At 40.5% G+C, this 21,503-nt stretch overlaps 2 protein-coding genes across 2 annotated transcripts; one reads left to right on the top strand and one right to left on the bottom strand.

Moving 5' to 3' along the window:
- Positions 1–2,172: 2,172 nt before the first annotated feature.
- LOC137266144 (uncharacterized) lies at positions 2,173–6,184 on the bottom strand. Its single transcript, XM_067801632.1, has 4 exons — positions 5,325–6,184; positions 3,311–4,813; positions 2,479–2,965; positions 2,173–2,388 (listed from the first exon to the last, which is right to left on the bottom strand). Exons 1-4 carry the CDS (start codon positions 6,182–6,184, stop codon positions 2,173–2,175), a joined length of 3,066 nt encoding a protein of 1,021 aa, XP_067657733.1.
- Positions 6,185–8,638: 2,454 nt separating this feature from the next.
- On the top strand, positions 8,639–20,202 carry LOC137266084 (uncharacterized). The gene is made up of 2 exons (XM_067801586.1): positions 8,639–8,684; positions 14,048–20,202. Exon 2 carries the CDS (start codon positions 14,072–14,074, stop codon positions 16,985–16,987), a length of 2,916 nt encoding a protein of 971 aa, XP_067657687.1. The 5' UTR covers positions 8,639–8,684; positions 14,048–14,071; the 3' UTR covers positions 16,988–20,202.
- The last annotated feature ends 1,301 nt before the right edge of the window (positions 20,203–21,503 follow it).

Genomic DNA, 21,503 nt, shown 5'->3' with positions numbered 1-21,503 from the left:
AACTCCAGATAATTTTTCAACATCAAGAGAACGTACACGCTCCTTATTTTTTTCAATATAAGAGTACTGGAAAAACCATAGGAGTACATTTAGAGTACTTTTCAGAATCAATGGCATATCAGTAATCTTGTGTTTCGTTTCATAGTACACCATAACATTACACCATAAAAGCGTTTGGCTTATACACAGCCTACACTCGCTGAAATCATGCTGAAACCAGCCTCTAGTGCCTGATTATTTAGTATTAACAGCCCCACCAGAGGCTAATTTACATATCACGTGACTGAGCTTTCCCTTTTTGTAAACATGCGCGCCTATTCTGAAATATGTATGATGTTTTCCAAAGTAAAACATGTATATATTCTTCTACAACTGCGACAGCGAGCTGTACAACAACACAAGCTTTATGCATCAAAGAGACCGTATCGCTAGATCTCCGTCGCCTCCGACTTGGATGACAGCACGTGGAACACTGGTACAACCAATATAAAGGAAACGTCGCAAATCGAAATGAAAATACACCATTCTATCATGGATGTTCAATGAGATGTGTAGACTCCCCAAAACGGTAACAGTTAAAAGCATATACCATATATTGAACGGACTATGTTATATGTGACGAATCGTCACATGGTGCATACTCAACGGGCCGTATGGAACTCTGGGGCCTGCGACAGGGAGCACTACCCACCGTTTTGCAGTTGTGACAGTAAGCAGGCCGGCGCAGTTCCAAGTTGAAATTTGGTTTGCCTCGTCTTTCCCAACGTTAGCGAGTCTGAAGTGAACAACAGAAGGACACTGCATGTTTCCTGGCCGAAAATGAAAAAAGTATCCCCCAAACCTGACCAGTTATATTCTTAGATGCACTTCTTTCCAACTACCTATAGGTTCTTCCCGCTCCATCTACCCTACTTCCTTCAGAGTGTACAAGGCCAGACCTTCTGAGTTTCACCCGATTTACGGAATGGCACACACACAGAGAATCCCGAATCCAACTCAGACGGGAAATAGCTTGACAATGACAACATACTACACTAAGTAAACAGTAAACGTTAATTTATTCAGTACAGTATATCGGTACATCAAGATACTGGCTCCACTTACGGAGCTGTTACGTGCATCTGTACATAGCATGATATAACTAGAAGACATCACAGTGACAAATGTCTTAGCGTTATTGGTAGACTACATTTCACGTGATATATAGACGGTCATGAATTGTGAATTTTCTTACAAATTATAGCTCTATGTTAATTTTTATTATTTTTTACTTTCGTAATTTTAGTTTTGTTTTTGTTGATTATGGTTAAGACAAATGGTAAATCAGGAGAAGTACGGCAAGGAAAGGAACAAAATTAAAGTTTTGTGCACTAAAAGAAGACTTTTTTGACAAAACGCAAAGAGTGTAATGATAAAGTACACCACAATGAGGTTACCATTCAAACATGTTAACAATGTTTACAACTTTTTTAAATATAAAAATCCCAAAACGTATAAACATTTTTTCATTATTTCATTTATGTGCTAAGCCATGGACACAATACATGGAATATTTGTTTGCTTGAAGCACAACCCGTTATTTGCGATGTAAATGGACTTATCATGGGCCTATATGTTTCAAACCTGCAATAAATATGCATGCACTCACACTCTTATTTGGTACTTGATAGTACTGCATGGTGAAACTATTCTAAGTTGCACTGAAATGAAAGAATAAATCTGGGTAAACCCAAAGGCCATTTGCGATCAGCTGTTATTCACTGTCTTTGACTGAACACCTTTTTGCTCTCTATGGTTAATACATACACATGTTCGTACTTATCAGTTTTTGTAACATATGCAATTTTCAAACACATTCATATTACTTTGCCAAACTTTCAGTTAAATAACTGTCCCATGACATTTAATTCACACATACCGCGCAAACACATTTACTCAGTACTACAATATTGACTCAAAGTAGCGAAATCAATTAACTCCAGGTACGGAACATATACAGTCGTTCTAAAATTATTCACTCACAGAACTAGAGACAATCACCCATGCTTCATAAGTCTCATGTTTGGAATAATAGGACAGTTCGTTTGTTCAGAAAATGTTCACAAGCATACCACAAATATTCATAAACTCACTCATCACATCTCTCTGAAATAGAAGCTGTCAACACCCCTCTCAAATTTCTACGACACCTACGACCCAAAAGAGAAGCATTAGTAAAGGCAAAACCAGGGGCAGATAATCCTCATACACTGTGTCCTCCCTCTGCATATACACCCCTAGCTCTGCCTGACTTAGACAGTGGAAGTCTTCCACGGTGGGCGCATCGGATGATGATTGGGATCTGCGAGGAACGTCAGTGGATGAAGCCTCCGGAGTGGCAAATGGACACTCATGGCTTTGCTCATCATCACACTCCCTTGTTGTAACAGAAGATGTCTCCTTTGGAGTGTCGGTAGAGGACGAGATCTCGGGTGTGACAAAGTGGCACTCCTGGCTTTGGTCAGAAACGGATTTTCTTGTTGCAACATCGGATATCTCCTGTGGAATCTCAATAGAGGAGGAACTCTCAGGAGAGGCAAACTGGCATTCGTGACTTTTTCGAGCATCAGCATTTCTTGTTGCAACACCAGATGTCTTCTCTGCAACGTCAGTGGCGGACGAACTCACAGGAGCGGTAATGTGGCGTTCATGGTTGTGTCCAGTGACATATTTCCTTGTTGCAGCATCGGAGGTCTCCTTGGCAGCCACAGCAGACAATGAGCTCTCAAGGGGGGCAAAATGACACTCTTGGCTTTGTCTGGCAACATATTTCCTTCTTGCAACAAACGAGATCTTCTCAGCAAACTCAGTAGAGGGCGAGCTCTCCGGAGTAGCAAACAGGCGGACACGGTTTTGTTGGTCATCGGATTCCTTTGTTGCACCAATACCAATCCTCTCAGCAATCTCAGCAGAGGAGCAGTTATCGGAGGTGGCAAAGTGGAACATATGGCTATGTCTGGAATCAGAATTCCATGTTTCATCACCAGTGGTCTTCTCAGCAATCCCAGGAGTGACAATGCGGCGCTTATGGTTATGTCCAGTGACACATTTCCTTGTTGCAGCTAACTCAGCAACTACAGTAGAGGACGAACTCTCAGGAGTAACAAACTCGTACTCGTGGCTTTGTTTGGCATTAGATTCCCTTGATGCAGCATCAGATGACTTTTCAGAAAACAGAACAGAGGACAAGCTCTCAGGAGTGACAGGCTGGCAATCATGGCTTTGTCTGGCATTAGATTCCCTTGTTGCAACATCTTCAGTAGTAATTGCATTGTCATCTAGGCTTTTTGTCTCGAATATTCCGTTAGAGCACGAAGGACCATCCATGCGGACTGTTGTGTCATTCCTGTCTTGGATGTGTCCACGAGTAGAAACTGAAGTGGCTTTAGATCTTAGAGTTTTTGTCTGAGCCCTGAAACGAGGAATTCCAGAAATGGATGCCGTCCTGCATTGTCTTTCTGTGGGGAGAACAGATGGTGCTCTAAGCATCTTGTTGTTCTCCCTGCTAGTGAATTTGGTGCTTTTTTGGCTGACCATAGTACATGTATCTGACACACGATCCTTGACATCAGAAGAGCAGCCTGATGCTTTTGGCGAGTCTTTGTCGACTGGTGTGTTCACTCTGAGTACAGATTCGGCAGATTCTCCTTGTGATTCCTCATCAATGGAATCAAGATAGCCGTGTGGCGGTATACTCAGTGTAGGGAACAGAACCTCCTTTGTGTACTCCTCCTGCATCAGCTGGTTTACAGTCCAGAGAGTGGGTCGCACGGCAGGGTCCTTAGCCATACACATGTCAGAAACTGCCAACAAGGTTGAGATGTGGGAGACGCCATGGATCTTCTTCAACACCCTGCCAAGACTGTATATATCACATGCAGCAGTTGTCTCAGCGTGTGTACAGGCTTCAGGAGCTAGATGTACACAATTCTTCATATTCCCTCTGTACTTTACCCCTGATTTGTAAGATGCCGATCCCATGTCACAGAACTTGACCAGGGGCAATGTTCCAGACATGTCCACAAGTATATTGTCTGACTTCAGGTCATTGACGAGAACGTCTTTCTTGTGGATTTTATTCAAACCACTTGTTATTTGACACACAATGTTCAGCCAGTGTAATCCTGGCACTCTTGCATCGCACAAAATATCACATAGTGTTAATCCGGAACCAACATACTCCATCACGATTTTGTAGCCATCCTCCTCGTCACTCAGTAGTCCGTAACAGATTGGGACGCAGCCTGTGGACTCAAGGTACATGGTGATCTTTGCTTCGTTAGCAATGGACTCCTGTGTTGTCTTGTCTGTGAAGTGTTCTTTAACCACCACGTCTCTACTATGGCCAGGGGACACAGTCAGCGTTGCTGCAAACACTTTCCCAAAAGAACCAGAGCCAATTACTGCTTTGGCGAGACCACCTGGCACTACCTTGTAGTCGACTATATCAGGGGGGAGAGTTGGAACCTTGATGTGTCTGAAGTCTGAAGACACTCTAAATGAAGGTCCACAAACCTTCTTGAAAACGTACTCAGAAGGAAAGGGTTCATGGTTGGCTGGCTTGTCCTCACCGTGGTCTTGGATGGAGAGAGAAGTGATGGCATGACCAATGGAATATGCGTGTCCAAGAGAAGCTCGAGAAGGAGACAGGATGCTCAAGGTAGGAATGTCCAGGAAGTCATCCTCGTGGATGAAGTCATCATGCAGATAGGATTGCGGACTCTCAGTCCTGAAACATAAACATATACAACATAAAAAGTGACCAACCTCTTCCCTATCCATACATAGAAAACATCAGTGCAAGAGAACAGTAAGTCTCAATTATCAGTCGAATCCATGAACACAACACAACAAAGCAGTGGTGAAAATTATATGACCGTATGCACTAAATTGTGATGATCTTCTGTTCCACAAACAGCATTTCTCTCGCAAATATCCTCCAAATCCAATACTCCCCCCCCCATTTTAACTATATCATAAGCATGTCTACATGAATATCGAATATATCAAATAGTGATTATACACATATAAATTACATACACAAAATATGTCATAGGAGCTATTACTGTGAACTTCATGATTCAACTGAAACTCGTGAAGTCATTTTAATCACAAGAAAGAGGGTGAGAAGGGGGAAGGAAAGATCATTTGCAACCATGTTAGTTGGCTTTCATCCATTTACGTGGATGAACCACCGATGAGCTGTAATGTAATTTTTAACACACGTTGAGAGACTCACACACATGGACAGAAGAGAGACAGAGATATGGAGAGGAAGACATTACCCTTGATCCCCCTTGCTTCCTGTGCAGGGAAGGTCCTTTGCGTGGCTGTCAACGCAACCTTGCACTGGTATCTCTTCCTCTAAAGATCCGTAACACTCCGTGAAGTCCGTCACCTCTGTCACCGCGCTATGAAATGACTGACATCCGGCAACACAGGGTCGTGGGTGGTTTGATGAAGCAGGATCCCAAAGCAGACTTGACCATGCACACCCACCACTTTGGTAGCCTCCATCGAGAAGCGGGGTGCACAAGAGCAGGAGCAGACCATCCTTCACAGACTCTGGAACCTCTGAGATAGACTTAACGAGAGATATTTCTTGGAACAGGTCGCTGAAACATGGCGGACCACAGTGGTGGTCTGTTTGAACAGAAGCATCAGACGTTGCATGGGCGTACTGGTTCCCAACTTCGATCTCACCGATGTCCTCAAGAGAAGGCAAATGTCCATTATCAAGTGTTTTTTGACATCTTGGTAAGATTTCAGTGTCCGTTTGCCTATTTCGATTTCGTCGTATATTATCTTGAACTGAAACTTTTGCTGTATTCTCTATGCCCACACAAGTATTATTGTGTTGGATTGGGCAGCGTGCCTGCCCTTCATCTCGTGTTCTATGGACTTCTGGGTGACGTCTGTTTAGATAGCCATACCGTGGCTTCTGCCTAGTGCTTGTCAGACCTTTGGACAACCCTTGGTATGACTTGGATCCTGCGATGGCCGTGGCAGTTTCGACATTAGAGTCAGCTTCCTTGGAATTACCGTTGTTGTTTCTGTTCAGGAAGGCTGTCACATTAGACTGGACACTTCTAGTGACAATTAGCACATGCTGTGAGAATCTATAAGGCTCGAAGGCCCCCGCCATTTTGACTTCGTAAGAAACGCTCTTTTCTTCACACGATGTGATAGAACGTGTTGAAAGCAGGGCTGCGTCAACAATGGCGTGACGTCACAGACGTGTCTCGGATCATGTCTCGGACGTCGCGCGATATAAAACATGATTACTGATCTTTGCGTTATATAAGTAAATCCCACAAATAACGTTGGGTGTTCTCAAAACCGCCAAATCTCGACAAATTTTATGGTTCGATGACGGTTGTGAATACTTTTCATCACAGTTTAATGACGTCATAATCATCTCTGAAATATGTAGACGTATCACGTTCGCTGGTTTTCGATATCACTCGGAAATTTTATACACCGAAATAAAATTTCTGTCGCGGTGTCGTATCGACCTTGCGTCCAAAACCAGCGATTCTCACCAAGCATGAATGGCGTAGGAGGCGATGAATGAAATTGGATGACACATGTCATGGTATCCCAATTGCGTAGTTAGATGCTCATGCTGTTGATCACTGGATCACCTGGACTAGGCTCGATTATTTACCTATCCCGCCATATAGCTGGAATATTGCTGAGTGCGGCGTAAAGCAACAAACAAAGCAAAACATCACCCGCCTCAATATTAATGAGTCGATAGCGGAGTGAGTGAGTATGGTTTACGCCGCTTTTAGCAATGTTACAGCGATATCACGGCAGGGGACACCAGAAGTCGGCTTCACATATTGTGTCCATGCGGGGAATCGAACCCGGGTCTTCAGTGAGACAGGCCGACGCTTTTACCTCTACGCCCCACGCCCCACGCCCCATGCATACTCACTCACTCCTTGACTTATCTTTTCATGCTAGCACCCGTGAATGTCCGGGTTATGATTTAATACTCATGACAGAAAGATCTCTTACTAAAGTGAGACTCTTGAAGATTGTGTAGATAGGTGCTCATGTCACTGGATTGTTTGGTTCATGCACGATTATTTACTAACAGCCGCCTTACAGCTGGAATAGTGCGGCCTCATAACAACCTCATGTTAGTCAGGGAGACAACAGGTGCCATCATTACTCATCGGAAGACGCTCCATCCAACAGAACACTGCGGCCTAAAGGTAGAGCCTTGTCAATGTCCTACATCCCTACAACAAGTTAGAAATATTATATATATGAAGCAACATGGAAGATACACTGCAAAGATATCCCCACTGATGCGGACTCGTATCACTATGTCTTCTCCAATGCATCTAATGGACATCATTCTTCTCAGTTTTGCAAATGTACACAGAATATGTCAGTAAGAAAGTACACAAATACCACCATAGGTTTAGATGGGCACTTGTCAGGACCTTTCACAAAGATACTGCATACCTCAGACGGACAAGAGGCATCTGTTTTCCAAAAGCAAGTTTCACCGAGAAAATGGTTCTGACGTCGAAGAAAGAACAGTTTCTCTAAAACATTGAGAACAAGGTATTTATTGATCTTGTAGGTCCAAAATTTGAAGGCATTGCCTAAGGGCTATCAAAATTCGTGAAGATGCAGACCCTCTGGTTGTAGAAACAGCAATGCAGTGGACCATCACAAACCCAACCATTCTAACAGGGGAAGACACAGATCCCACTTATTCTGCTGCTTTATCATGCTGATCCGGCAGCTTTAAATCGAAACCACAGGAAAAGCATCAAAGATGAGCAACATCTGTCAAATACAGCTAGTTATTCATACTTTGACGGGATGGTATGCAACATCTGGGATATGTGGAATAGGCAATTGTGTCGGACTGCAGAAAATCTCTTCCACGCCATTGACTGTCAGATATGCACGCGTCTTTCGTAGCAAGTCAATAGCAAGAGGACATTATCAATGCAGATGAAAGACTTCTTGTCCAAGTCTGTGGTGGCACTGAAAATGGAAGCCTTGGTGAACTACGGTTTAGGAAATTTTGTGATAAGGTTGCTTTACTTTTTGGTTCTTGTTAATGGACATTCTGTCCATCTACGTCAAAGGTTACGTCGTACCACACTGCAGAGTAGAATCGACCTCAACCTTCTCTCCTCAAAGCGTTTCCTATGCTTGTGTTTAACGAATACGTCAGTTTATATTATATGCATAATTAGTAGATTTGTCCCCAAGAATAATTATACAGTTCCACCCTTTAAATGTTTCTAGACTTTTGTATTTTCAGTTTTATATACCGCTAGTTTGAAAAAAAACATGAATCATTTCTTTCGTAAATACCTAATTACTGACTTTACATTTCGGTTACATTGACTGGAGTGATATGGCCCATCCTGATTTAGGTAACATAATATTAATGTTTACATCCATCCATGTGAAATAAAAGACTTCTGAATTAAACAGACGTGTATCATCATATATTTGTACAAGAAAAATATTTTCTTTAAGATTGACTTTCCAGTTACACCTACTCACCACCCAGCCGACAGTGCCACATTTGAACCCTAATAATTTGCATAACGTGAGGTCACGCGTGCGTTGAGCTACCGGAAAGGCTTTTTCACCTTGAAAACAGGGTAGGCTCACAAATCTACTAATATATTATGTCTTTTTTTACATTGAACTATTTGTAATATACATTTGATGAACTGTGTAACGTTTGACTGTCATTTTGGGAAACTGTCTCACAATTGCTACAACTTCTAGGCATGATTTGGACGTTTGTTGTCTTGTTTGCAGAAGTCACATGACACGTGCGAGACATCGATTGTGTACGTTTTATTAATATTCTAGACGTCATCAGCGCGTGTCAGCAGCTGTCTAGATGTGTGATAATTGAAATATGAAGTATGTATCAAGTAACCATTTATATGAAACACTCCTGTAAAACTATGTTATCCCTACAAAGGTACAATTTTACAAATACACGATCTAACAATCTAACAACTGACAGTAGTGGCAGTGTTTGACCAGAGACCATATAATAGATCAAGGTCTCTGGTTTGACAGAATGAAGATATCATTGGGAGCTTTTGATTGAAAGGAGATGTTTTCGTTGTTCTATTCTTATATATTCATGTTCTAACCAGATATGTCTGAACAGAGACCATATAATAGATATTATATGGTCTCTGGTCTAAATGTCCTTTACTAAATACTTTGTCAAGACCATATATAGTAATTTATATATATCATAGTTTCCTTGGTAAAAATATAAATCGGTATTTCATGTTAAAGGGATGTATTTTGTGTATTGTCATGCTACCACACAACAAATGTGTGAGTGAGTTTAGTTTTACACTGCACTCACAGCAAGTAATGGTGATGATGTAAATATTATATATAGACAACCATGACGCCAACATTCAATCACTAAACTTTCAGTTGACCTAAATTTCCATCTCCATTTTATCAACTCGACAGACACCATGCAAACAATACTGACAAAATGTAACTGTCAGTTTTCACCTTTGTCTTTACATTTTTATCCCAGAGAAAACAAACATTACCAAAATTGTAAAAAACTATACAAAAAGTCAACTTTGGTAAGTTCAACCATGCGGCGACATCTCCATATACCTGTCAGCTTACATCAGTATATTCGACATTCACAATGAGAGCGAGTTTTATTCATTTAAGTATCTTTTTTTTTAAACAAATTCTAATTATTAAATTTCTTCAATATGTCAAGGTTTGAAACACGATACTTTTATTACCAAATTTATGTCACATTTTGTTAACAAAGTGAAACATTCAGAAATGGGAAATGGGAAAGTACAGTATACACTACCACACTTCCTGTTGACTGTGTTTCAGAGAAACATTATCAGCAACTGGAAACAATCAGCAACTGGAAACAATGGAGCAAATCATTAGAAACCGCTAAGAATGATGATGACTGGTTGCTAGCCAGTACTGATGAAACATTTCCAAAGGAATGGAATAAGTTGTCACATTTTCCCTTAATTTCTCTTCATCATCTGTTTCCTCCTTGGCATCATCATTCGCATTTTATCAATCCTGTAAATCCAGTATAATGGTATAAAATTAGGGATAAGCACCTTTTCATTGAGAGTTCTTGTTGTGTCAGACACTTAAGGCATGACCCTCACTCACTCACTCAACATGCTAAAATGTAAAAACACACAAGTGTTGATATCAGTTACTGTATTCTTGTACAGGAAACTTTTAAAGGTCACATGCAAAGTAAAACACAACTTTGCAGATTCTGATACCTTATGGTATGCACTTACAGTAACAAATCATCAAAAATGCCAATTCAACCTTCGAAGTTGAGAAAAACGCAATGAAAAAAAAGCCCGCGAAATTGGGGTCATAGTCAAAATAGCCACACCTCAAAATGGCCACAAATCTTCCTAGTCAAAATGGCAGCAAAAAGTCAAAATGGCCACAAACCCCTAGTCAAAATGGCCACAAAAAGTCAAAACGGCCACAAACCCCTAGTCAAAATGGCCACACCAAAAAGTCAAAATGGCCACACAAAGAAGTCAAAATGCCCACTGACATCATCAGCTGGTAGAAGGGGTCCTTTGCAATCTCTGAAAGAGTTCAAACGAATCACTAAATTTCCCCCAGCGCTGGGGAAAAAAATGGTTTCAACAGCTGTGGTGCGCTGCGCCCATAACTCATGTGCAGTGAATAGGTTCGCGAAGATTGAAACAGTATACTTTCCCAGAGTATGAGGTCGTGAGCAGTTGGTTGTGTACTGACAAACAAGTAAATAATCTACTCGTTACATAAAAAAAACCTTCTTCATTGTGGTAAGCAGCACTGTCACAGAGAAAGCTCAGTGTCTGATATGTCTGCCCATCTGTCTGCTAAAGATACACTAGCTTCAATCATTGACCACATGCAATTTGAACTTAACACCTATCAGACTACACACCATGAACAAAATAAATTGATTTATGACTCGTGCATCCGAGTCCTGTCTCTGCCACGTTATGTAATTAGGCAGGTGTGATAATTGTGCACATGACATGTTTTTATGTCTGTGGGTTGCAAACAAACTACATCCATTTTTTCTCGAATGACTGGATCTGACGGAAGCTGGTCCAACCCTTGTCAGGTTCAAATCTTGCTTTGTACTTGGGCGAATGACAGTTTCCATCCATGCAGCAGTTCACCATCTCTACTGAGATGATTTTTGATTGTATCAAATGCAAATTCAGAGAACATGTATCTACAAAATCAAACATCTCTATACATTCTTTATGGTAAACAACTTCTTCTAGTGTATCTGATTTTGTTTGACAACGGTATATGAATCCATACTGAAACCACACATCAAGCACATAAAAGAAGCTGTTGTCCATAAAGAATCTTACTTTCTTGTGACTTGTCATATTTCTAAAATGCCCATCAAACAGATCATCTTTCTGTACACACAATGAGCCCTCATCGTATCAACAAATGAGCCAGCCAATCAGAAGCCGTCGTTACACTTGAGTGTACATCCACCCACTATGACTGGGTTTGGTCTCACAAGGGCTTCGCTTTTCGAGGGAGCCCAAGAACAAAATATTGCACTTTTGAATCGCGATTGTACACTTATTTGTTTGTTTATTTGTTCTTTTACAAGCAGCAATGTATGTTATATGTGATGAATAAGTGATAATTGTGTTTTAATGTTTGATTTTTGGTTGCATGCAACCTTTAAAGAATATACTGAAAGAGCTCAGTCTCGTATTCTTTTGTTCTTTCTTACAAGAAGTTAATGTAACAATTTGTCAGAAGGGCAGGGTTCAAAATGAAAAGGACAGGAAACGGTTCTTGGCTACCAATGCCAAGGGGAACCACTAGGTAATAGAAAAGCAGGAATCCACTTGAAAACCCTTTGAAACAGGACAGCTTTTTGGGTATGCTGGCAAATGATCTCCACTAGGGCTGGGAGGGGTCCAGATTTTCTACCTGGATACCCCTATTACCTACCCACACCGGATATACTTTTGTTAATTCCTCACATCAAATTTGTAACATATGGCAATATGTTCTTTAGCTTGGAGGCTAAAATTTATGGGTTTTCACCATCATAACTCTGTATTGTATTCAAAAGAAGTGACTGTAATTATGTAAAAATCTTCAAAGTCAATACAATCTTTAAATCAAGAAAGAATAACATATTACATTTTTTAATCTATTAGTCAAAAAAAGCATGACAGGTTTGGGTATTGAGGCGGGTATCAACTCATCACCCACCTGTCCCACGTATACGGGTTATCTGTGGCGGCACTAATCTCCACCATCACTACCAGCGCAAGCTTTATCAAGGGTCTTCCAAATTGCCAGGAAGAAATGTTTTTGATAGGTCAAAATATAGGTCTTCTGAATTACACTCAGTAGTGTGTGTCAAAAGGTATTCAATATGTTTCAATATATGCTGAAAAGGAAAGGAAACATAATATTTAAGTATCAGTGGAGTATTTGCAGGTGCTCAAGAAAGTAACTTGTCCTGACTAATTTTCCACTTGCCCTGATTTTATGACACAATGCGTGATGTTAATGTTTACTGGACTGTTTATCGAAGAGTGATAATTTCACTCTCTACCAGCTCTGCTTTATTATTACTGCGAATTTTTATAGCTTTGTTATGAAATTAAATCCAAGATTATTTGAAATTTGAAACCATAAGTGGAAATTATCTAGTCGTCCTCAGACAAGTAAGATACCATTATTTTATTGTCCGAAATAAAAACTGACTTGTCCCAGGCATTGGGCGATGGGATTTTTTAACGCCTGGTTTGAACCTGTTGTCTTAAAATACACACCAGAAGTCAAGTTTGAATCATGATCGATAGCCTGCATTTTCCAATTTTGGAATTGAGGTTAGAAATATGTTTTTGTTTGTGTAGAGGCAAGATTTCAAAGAAACACAAGATTCGAATGAAGATGCGTGTGCATAGTGCATGCATTCAGGCATAAATTGTTTGCTTGAATGGCAAGTGTTCACTTCGGGTTTCTGTTTCTACGACCTTTGCAGATTGGTCTTGCAGGTATTGATGGATGATATGCTGGTCATGGCAACTTGATGCTACACAGTGTAGCACTGCGTGGACAGTCACCAGTGCTGATGGTGGCATTGTATTACTTTTTAGGACATGCTGTCGTTCATACGCTGCAATTGAAGTCATTAGCCATGACTAATGCATGCTTACCAGTATGTAGACGTCCAGTGGCTTGTTGTCATTGACCTAGCCATGGCTACAGTGTTCTGGAAATAAATGAAGGATTGCCATTTAAACTGGCAATTTATGCCTGAATGCATGCATGATGCACATGCATCTCAATTTCAGTGGTGTGTTTGTGCAAACTCTTTCCCTTTCCACAAAATAAAAATATTTCTAATTTCAATCTCAAACTGTGCTTCACTATGCAAAACAGGCTATGCGACCACGATTCTTATCTATATTTTAAATAGTATATTCCACTGATCCTTACTTTCCAATATTATAACGTTTCTTTTACCTTTCAGTATAGTTGTTGAAAACCATCTTTATCTATGTGTTTTAATTGTAGCTAGTCAGGTTGAAGGCAGAGTAACTTACTGTTGTTGGTTGTTTTGTTTGGTTATTAATGCAACATTGATTATGGAGCCATATTTACTTCTACAGACAAGCAACGTAGTACTTGCAGGAGGCCCATTGAAGATCCAGGGTAGAATAGGTCTTCAGCAACCCATGTTTGCCACAAAAGGCGACTAACAGATGGTCAGGCTTGCTGACTTGGTTGACACCTCATTGGTTTCCATTTGTACAGATTGATGCTCACGCTTTTTAACATTGGATTGTTTGGTCCAGAGTCAACTATTCACAGACCACCACAGTATTGCTTGAATATTGCTGAGTCTTGTGTTATACAACAAACCAACAGCAACTAGTAAAGTGATGTTTATCATCTTACAATGTACTTTCTCTTCCAGGAAAGGGAAAAGGAATTTCTTGAAATGGAGAAACAACATTCGGTAAAGTTCTTCGAATCCTTTGTGAGAGATATTCACAAGGAATGCCAGAACTTTGTGTGTTTTGACCAGATGGTGGAGGTGAGTGGGTACATGTGTCTTGAGATCGACAATGTGAAGAAGGAGAGATATTTGTTAAGTGAGCTCATCCAGAGCTCAGGAAGTGTGATCAGCGAGAGCTTTTGCACAAAGGTGTTTCGTAACTGCCCAACACAACGGCCATCAGCACAGAGGGGAAATGGTAAGAGAAACATGACAGCCCAAAACCCAGCTCTGAACCAGAACAGGCATGGACAGGGTGGAGTAATTCGTCAACAAAATATGTTGCAACAAAATACTCGGACCCCTCTGAGCAGATCAGGGCAAAGTCAACAGATGCAACGAACTTCTCAGCCTACCAAAACTGGACAAAATGTTCCAAGCCATGTTCAGATGACCCAAAGAGTCAAAGGATCTCATATGAACCAACATCGACAAGCAAGTCCTGTTACAGGTAAAGGAGCAGTAACCACACAAGTCAGACAAAGGCATAATTCTGTCAGCATTCCTTTAACGAACAGGGAAAATAACAGCCAGATGGCGATTGTGAAAAATCCAAACAAACTTTCTTTTAGTCAAAGGTTAGACCAAGCAGCAAACTCACAACTTGATGGCAGTCAGAAGACAAAGGACATCAGTCAAAGTGTGAACCAGCAATGTCAGGGACAATACACAAATCGTCAAGGTCAGTGTGCCAACCAGCAAGGTCAGGGTCAATTCAGAGGCCATCAAGGTCAGTGTGCCAACCAGCAAGGTCAATGTCCTACCCAGTTAAATCCGTGCCAGAGTGTGAACCAGCAAGGTCAGGGACAATACTCAAATCATCAAGGTCAGTGTGCCAATCAGCAAGGTCAAGGTCAATACAGAAGCCATCAAGGTCAGTGTGTTAACCAACTTGACAGCTTCCAGGTGAAAGAAGGTATGAATCAGACCAGTGTACAGGATCCAAACCTTGGAAAATTGTATGGTCAGAATGCGTTTCATCAAGCAGCTCCTCAAGGCAATGTTCAAGACAAGAGCAGAGCAGCTGGAGCTGCTCGTGCCAACATTAAGCAAGAGGAAGATCAGACTCATAAAGAAGTTTGTCAAACAACTTCTCTTGACTGTATTCAACAAAACATCCTTGACATGAAGCCAACTGTTCACACTTCTGCTTTCACTGATCAAGATAGGATTGGTGAAGTAAAAGGTATCAATATTGATCAAGCACCCGAAACACCTTGTGACAGTTTCCAACAAAAGGGTAGTAAAATAAATGTCCAAGAAATTCCTCAGGCAGCTGAGACCTCAAATGTGTCCAGCAAAGTAGCTTCAAGAAGAACCAGCATTAACATTGGACATGTTGGACAAGATCCAAGCTCAGCAGTTGTCCCAAACCAACAAACACGGCGCTTCAGTGCTCCAGTCCCAGATCAGGTTTTCCTTCAACAAAGAGACATGATCTTGATGGACAAACCGTCAGCTGTTGATGGACATACCAAACCAGTTCAAACTCAAGAAAAGACTACACATCCATCAGAGTGGCAAATTATTGAAGTGGAGCCTGATGTATCAGTGGTTTCAGTGACACCAGGTGTCTCTGCAGTAACTTTGTCTGCAAAACCTGTATCAGCACCTGGCCGCAAGGACCATCCTTTCCAAAAGGATCGAGCTGCAGTAAGTCAAAACAATCCTCCTCAGTTGATAAGTCAAGGTCCTGTAGCTCGGACACAAGTCATGAATGTCTCAGCATCATATAGCCCAGGTCAAACACAAAACATTTCACAGACAAAAAGTGGGAATCCTACACAAATGTTGAAAACAGAGGTACCACCAACTCTCCTACCTGTGCAAAGCATGAACTTTCCAGAGTCATGTCAAAAGCGCCAACCATTTGTATCCGTTGTACAATGCTTAAGTAACTCACAGTCTCTGCCTCAGGAAGCCCAGCCAGCAGTGTCTCATTTGTCAAACACAAAGATACAGTCAGATTATGAAAAACCTTTCCCACAGTCATCACATCATTCACCCGAATTACCTGCAAGCACTATACAACACAGTATGAGAGTTTCTGCTCTGAAACCGTTAAAGTATGGTCTAAGTTCCAAGAATCTTCCTCAGTCATCAAATCAAGACCACAGACTGCCTGTTTTGACGCAAGAAATGAAACCACCTATCCTTTGTCTCACAGAGTCCTCAAATGTAAACCCAATAGCACCCATGCCTGTTAACTCAAATCCAAATCCTCCAATACTTCACAAGATTACTGATAGACGACCTGTGTATAACTCCTCTGTACTATCACCACAAGCTCAGGGAGATGTATTTGGTCCATCATCATCAGATTTGTTTGAGATCACTGCCATGAGACCTTCAGTTCTTCAAGAATCTTCAATCTTGACATCATCACTGACCTCATCAGCTCACAACGAAGCTGATAAGCAGCAGATAAAAATGAAGTCATCCATGAGCCAGCTGTTGGTGGCATCATCAACCAAACCTTCAACATCAGATGGCAAAACTTCTACAAGTCGTCAAATGGAATCCAATCCAAAAGCATCAGCTGTACCTGCTAAGAAAGCAAAGCTGAGCTTAGAACCAACTCTAGAAGACACTTCAGTCTTGATGTCCAAGCAAGCTAAACCAGTGGGTAAGAAAGGAAGAGAGACATCTGCCAAAAAACAAGTGAAGAAAGGAAGGCGGAAATCGACAAAGCCAAAGAAGGTTGATGTGAATGATCTGACAAGTGATGAGGAAAACTGTGAGGTCTCAGCAGATCCGGTTCCCAGAAGGAATCTGCGCAGTGCCCAGAGGACAGAGCGGCAGGTGTACAGGGAGGAGGACCCTGACCTCAGTGACAGCAGCGTGCCTGGAGACAAATGACCACAGGTAACAGGGATTGTTTCACAGTGTGCCTGGAGACAAGTGACCTCGGGAAGCAGGGATTGTTTCACAGTGTGCCTGGAGACAACTGACCTCAGGAAGTAGGAACTGTTTCACAGTGTGCCTGGAGACAACTGACCTCAGGAAGTAGGCATTGTTTCACATTGTGCCTGGAAATAACTGACTTCAGGAAGCAGGGACTGTTTCACAGTGTGACAACCCTTACCTCAGTTACAGCAGTGTGCCTTTAGGACCACAGGAAGTGGACAACTTGTGACTGAGCTGCTGGTTTACAAGGATAACCAGAAAGGTCAAGAAAATATTGTTGTATTGCTTGTTCCATAGATCATGATTTCAGTTACAACCCTGATATCTGAAAAATTTGTTTCACGGAAATACCATCTTATAGGGTGGGTTAATGCTTACAGCTGTGTCCTCAGTTTCCTAATTAATGGTTTGCCACATTAAGATGAAGATCAATAAGAGGTCAAAGAGATAATTGCAGACAAATTGTTACAATCTGTCCTATTTGTTTTTCCTTTTTATGGACATGCTTTTGTTCATGAATATGACATTAAAGCCAACTTTGAAATCAGTCTCTCATGGGGTGGGCGGGGTGGGGATGTAGGGATTGTGTTGTGCATTCTCCTCTGTAAATGCATACTGGTTGTTCAAAGTTACAAGTCAACACAGTGTCCCAAAGTGTAAGTGTGAATTGGGTCAAGGATCCCTGTACCCACCTCAGTTTTAAACAATGTAAAGGCAAAAGTGACTTATCTCAGTGTCATTTAAATCAAATATTTTACTTCAATTTTACAATCTCTGAGTGAAAATCATCCTAGATACCTCCAGGGTGTATATTCCGATAAGTCTCCACTATACCCAGGATGCATCTATGGGTATCCATAATTTTATTACCTCCCTTTCCTGGCTCCACATTCTCACAGTAGCCAATCAGGTAAGCCACCGTTAAAACCAAGCTTGCCAATATCAACAAAGGTAGCGGTCGCAGTGCGACTCGGATTATACAGGAAATAATACAAACTGATAGGTCCGAAACTTAAGAAAAATACATGCAACCACTCCTTCTACATCTTTCAGAGAACCACTGCATATTTTGTGTTGCCAAGTTTGATTGGTTAGATAATTTAAAAAGTGAAAGTGAGTTGTGATTGGTTCACTCAACCTCCCACTGTAGACACCTGATTGGGTAAAAAGCCAGTCAAGGGAGGTAATACATCTATTAGGCATCCAGGGTATAGTGGTGATCTATCGGAACGTGTACCCTGGAATTATCGAGGACAGGTCAACAGGTCATGTCGCGAGACCTTTATTATCAACCAATCAGAAATCTCTTTACGAGTCTGCAAAGGTTTAGACCAGCCTATCCGATTTCTGTATTTCAAAGTCAAGCTTATGTGAAGGTTCCAAATATTATGAAAGGTAAGCGTGATTTTGACCCTGTAATTTCTGACCTCTTTGTCAACCCAGGGAAGGCTATCTGTTCCTTGTGAAAAGTTGTTCTTTTATACTACTTTCCTTGAGAGAATGTATTCTCACTGAACACCCCCTACTGTGATACTACTGAAATGTTGCTAAAAATTACTCTGTCACTCACTCTCTCTCTGTCACTCACTCATGCACTCACTCACTCACTCACTCTCTTAAAGAGTTTTCACAAGTGAGATTTTGTTCTCCGACATGTTTCTAATTTCTGTGTTAGATGAATTATAAATTTCCTCAAAAAATGTTCACTAGCTCATAATATTTATGCTCATCATAACACAACAGTGGAATCCTTGAATCACGGAGAATATGAAATTTCGAAAATGTCTTGGTAAACCAATATCTTTATCCAGATTGTGTGGACATGGTAGGACAAAGGTTGCTAGGCCTTTATTAGTGTGCAATTTTGATTTAAATAAGACTGTCCAGAATAGGAGAAAGGAATCTGTGATACTATGGATGATAACAGTTTTAGGGGAATCTTTGTGTACTAGGAATGGTGAGTAACTCCGGGATATTTGGATGCATACTGTTGATTAAATGACTTGTTATGTTTTCATTTCTGGTAGTATCAATATAAAATATAAAGGGACTATGTTCTTTGTTGTGTGGTTACTTTGCAAATTTGTGCAAATACATGTTACATTCCATGAAAATCATTCATGCTGTTTACTTATGTCGTGTTTGTCAGGAACCAAGAATGTGATTGAGCTCAACTCGAAGCTTGATTACCCATCGTGCCCCAGGTGTCATGGTCACTAAACATTGTTGCGTGGTAACCCAAAAATGTGTTAAGTTTGGTTTTCATTTGCATTTGCATTCTGATGTCTCCTAAGTGTTCACAGAATTCTGATTCTATTATAGACATGTCTGAAATGGTGGCCATATTGAATTTTAATTTCTGCAAGAGTTTGAAGATGCTAAAGCAGGCATAATGAAAATATATTCATGTTTACTTTTCAGCTATAATTGTAGAGCCCTTAAACCTTTTTAAAATTCTAGTTTCTCAAGAACATCTGAAAACCTGTGCCATCAGCAAGTTTTCTTTGTGGTTGTCATTCATGACACAAAGCTGTCACCTTTATTAACAGATGAGCATAAGTGCAGGGGCATTATTTTCACACTTGCAGTGTTTCTTTTAAATATATGCCAATAAATTGTTTTTTTATTTCATTTAGTGACTAAAAGTCTGTGTTTTGCTTAAGAAAGATGAATACTGATTGTTAGAAACAAAAAATACTAGTATTGTTTTTGTGAATTATGGAAAATTTGGAGTTTTTGGTAGTGCTGATAATGTTTTTGTCAGTTGGTTTTTTTAACAACTATGTTAGTTGTTAGTTGTTTGTGCAGAAGTGCCTTTTTCTTTATCATTTAACTGATTTAAGGTGAGCCGTGCCTTCAGTATACTTCAATGTAGGAATCTCTTTCACCATCATTGAGACAAACAGGATGCAGTTTCTCATTAGCATGTAATGAGCACATTTGGAGGCTATGCTGTTTTATGCTAGACATGTTTTGCATGTGACTTTAGTAAATCCCCTGTAAATTAAAGAACTTGATTTGGTAATGTTCACAAGTTTATGCAAGACATATGCATACATACTTTCATTTGGTTTAGCATTTTGACTGTTTGGATTTTGCGTTCATGTTGTGTTTGTATTAATTGAGTTTTGACTTCTGTCGTTTTGTTTTATTAAAATTTTGTAAAAGTATCTGATTTGTTTTATCTGTTCGTCATATAGATTTTACCTGCCAGGTGTATTTTTGTGAAGGCAAGAGGAAAAACACATCAGATGTTTTACAATCCTCAAAGTGTCAGTGCAAGAGAAGTGTCTGTAGTGGATACATGATAATCCAGGTTAGAGTTGGTTTTCGGTAACTGCTGCTTGTCGAAAGCGTTTTGACTGTGAAATAGTCAGGTGGTCAGGCTTGCTCACACGATTAACAGGTATCATATATCCCAGTTCTGATTGCTAGTATTATTGCTGAGTGTGGTGTTAACAACAAACAATTGCGAAAAAAGAAGATAGAATTAAGGCCAGACTGATTTTATTTGGTTTTTTTTTTACGGATTCGCCTGCCATATTCTTTCAAGAATAAGAAGAAAAATATGAATTAATTTTCCCCTCTCAAAAAATAAGATCATAATGTTTTTATTGGCTGAAAATGTTATTTGCTTCTCTCCAGAGTAATACGGCTTTGCTTCTTGAGCAAATAAAGGTCATTGGGAACCTAGTATGACTCATACTGTGTGTTTGTTGCAAAGAAATTAAGGTCCGGAAGTAAGGTCTGTAAGTAAAATCAATTATTGTATAAACTGTCTCACTTGCCATAGAAACTGGTCTTACAACGTGCTTTATTATGAGTGAGTGAGTTTAGTTTTACGCCGCACTCAGCAATGTTCCAGCTATATGGCGGCGGTCTGTAAATAATCGAGTCTGGACCAGACAATATATTGACCAACAACATGAGCATCGATCTGCGCTAGTGGGAACCGATGACGTGTCAACCAAGTCAGCGAGCCTGACCACCCTAGCTTTATTATGAACTGGGATGACATGACTTCTCCAATCATACTAGAGCCTCAGACCACACCACCCACTGTATTTCAAGAACTACACAAAACTTTATGGACATGCCATTTTGAAACTGTATAGTGATCAGGAATTCTTAAAGTAAATGGATAAAATTATTTAACGATATATTAGCAATTTTACTTCATCAGTGAAGGTGAAATGTCAAATTACATACTCCACCATTTTCTAAAGAATATGTCCATGTTCATCCATTTAGACCGAATAACCCAAACACATCAACAGTTTCAGTTTTGTTCCCGTTTATTATTGACAGACCGAGAAGAACAGGCCGGGGAAGTTCCTGGTAGAATAGGCCTTCAGCAACTCATGCTTGCCATAGAAGGCGAATATGCTTGTCGTAAGAGGCGACTAAAGGGATCGGGTGGTCAGACTCGCTGGTTTGGTTGACACACGTCATCGGTTCCCAATTGCGC

The sequence above is a fragment of the Haliotis asinina genome, chromosome 15, assembly GCF_037392515.1.
Source record: "Haliotis asinina isolate JCU_RB_2024 chromosome 15, JCU_Hal_asi_v2, whole genome shotgun sequence".
NCBI lineage: Eukaryota > Metazoa > Mollusca > Gastropoda > Lepetellida > Haliotidae > Haliotis > Haliotis asinina.
The sequence above is the reverse complement of the archived record's forward strand: the minus strand, read 5'-3'. Positions and strand labels throughout refer to the sequence as shown.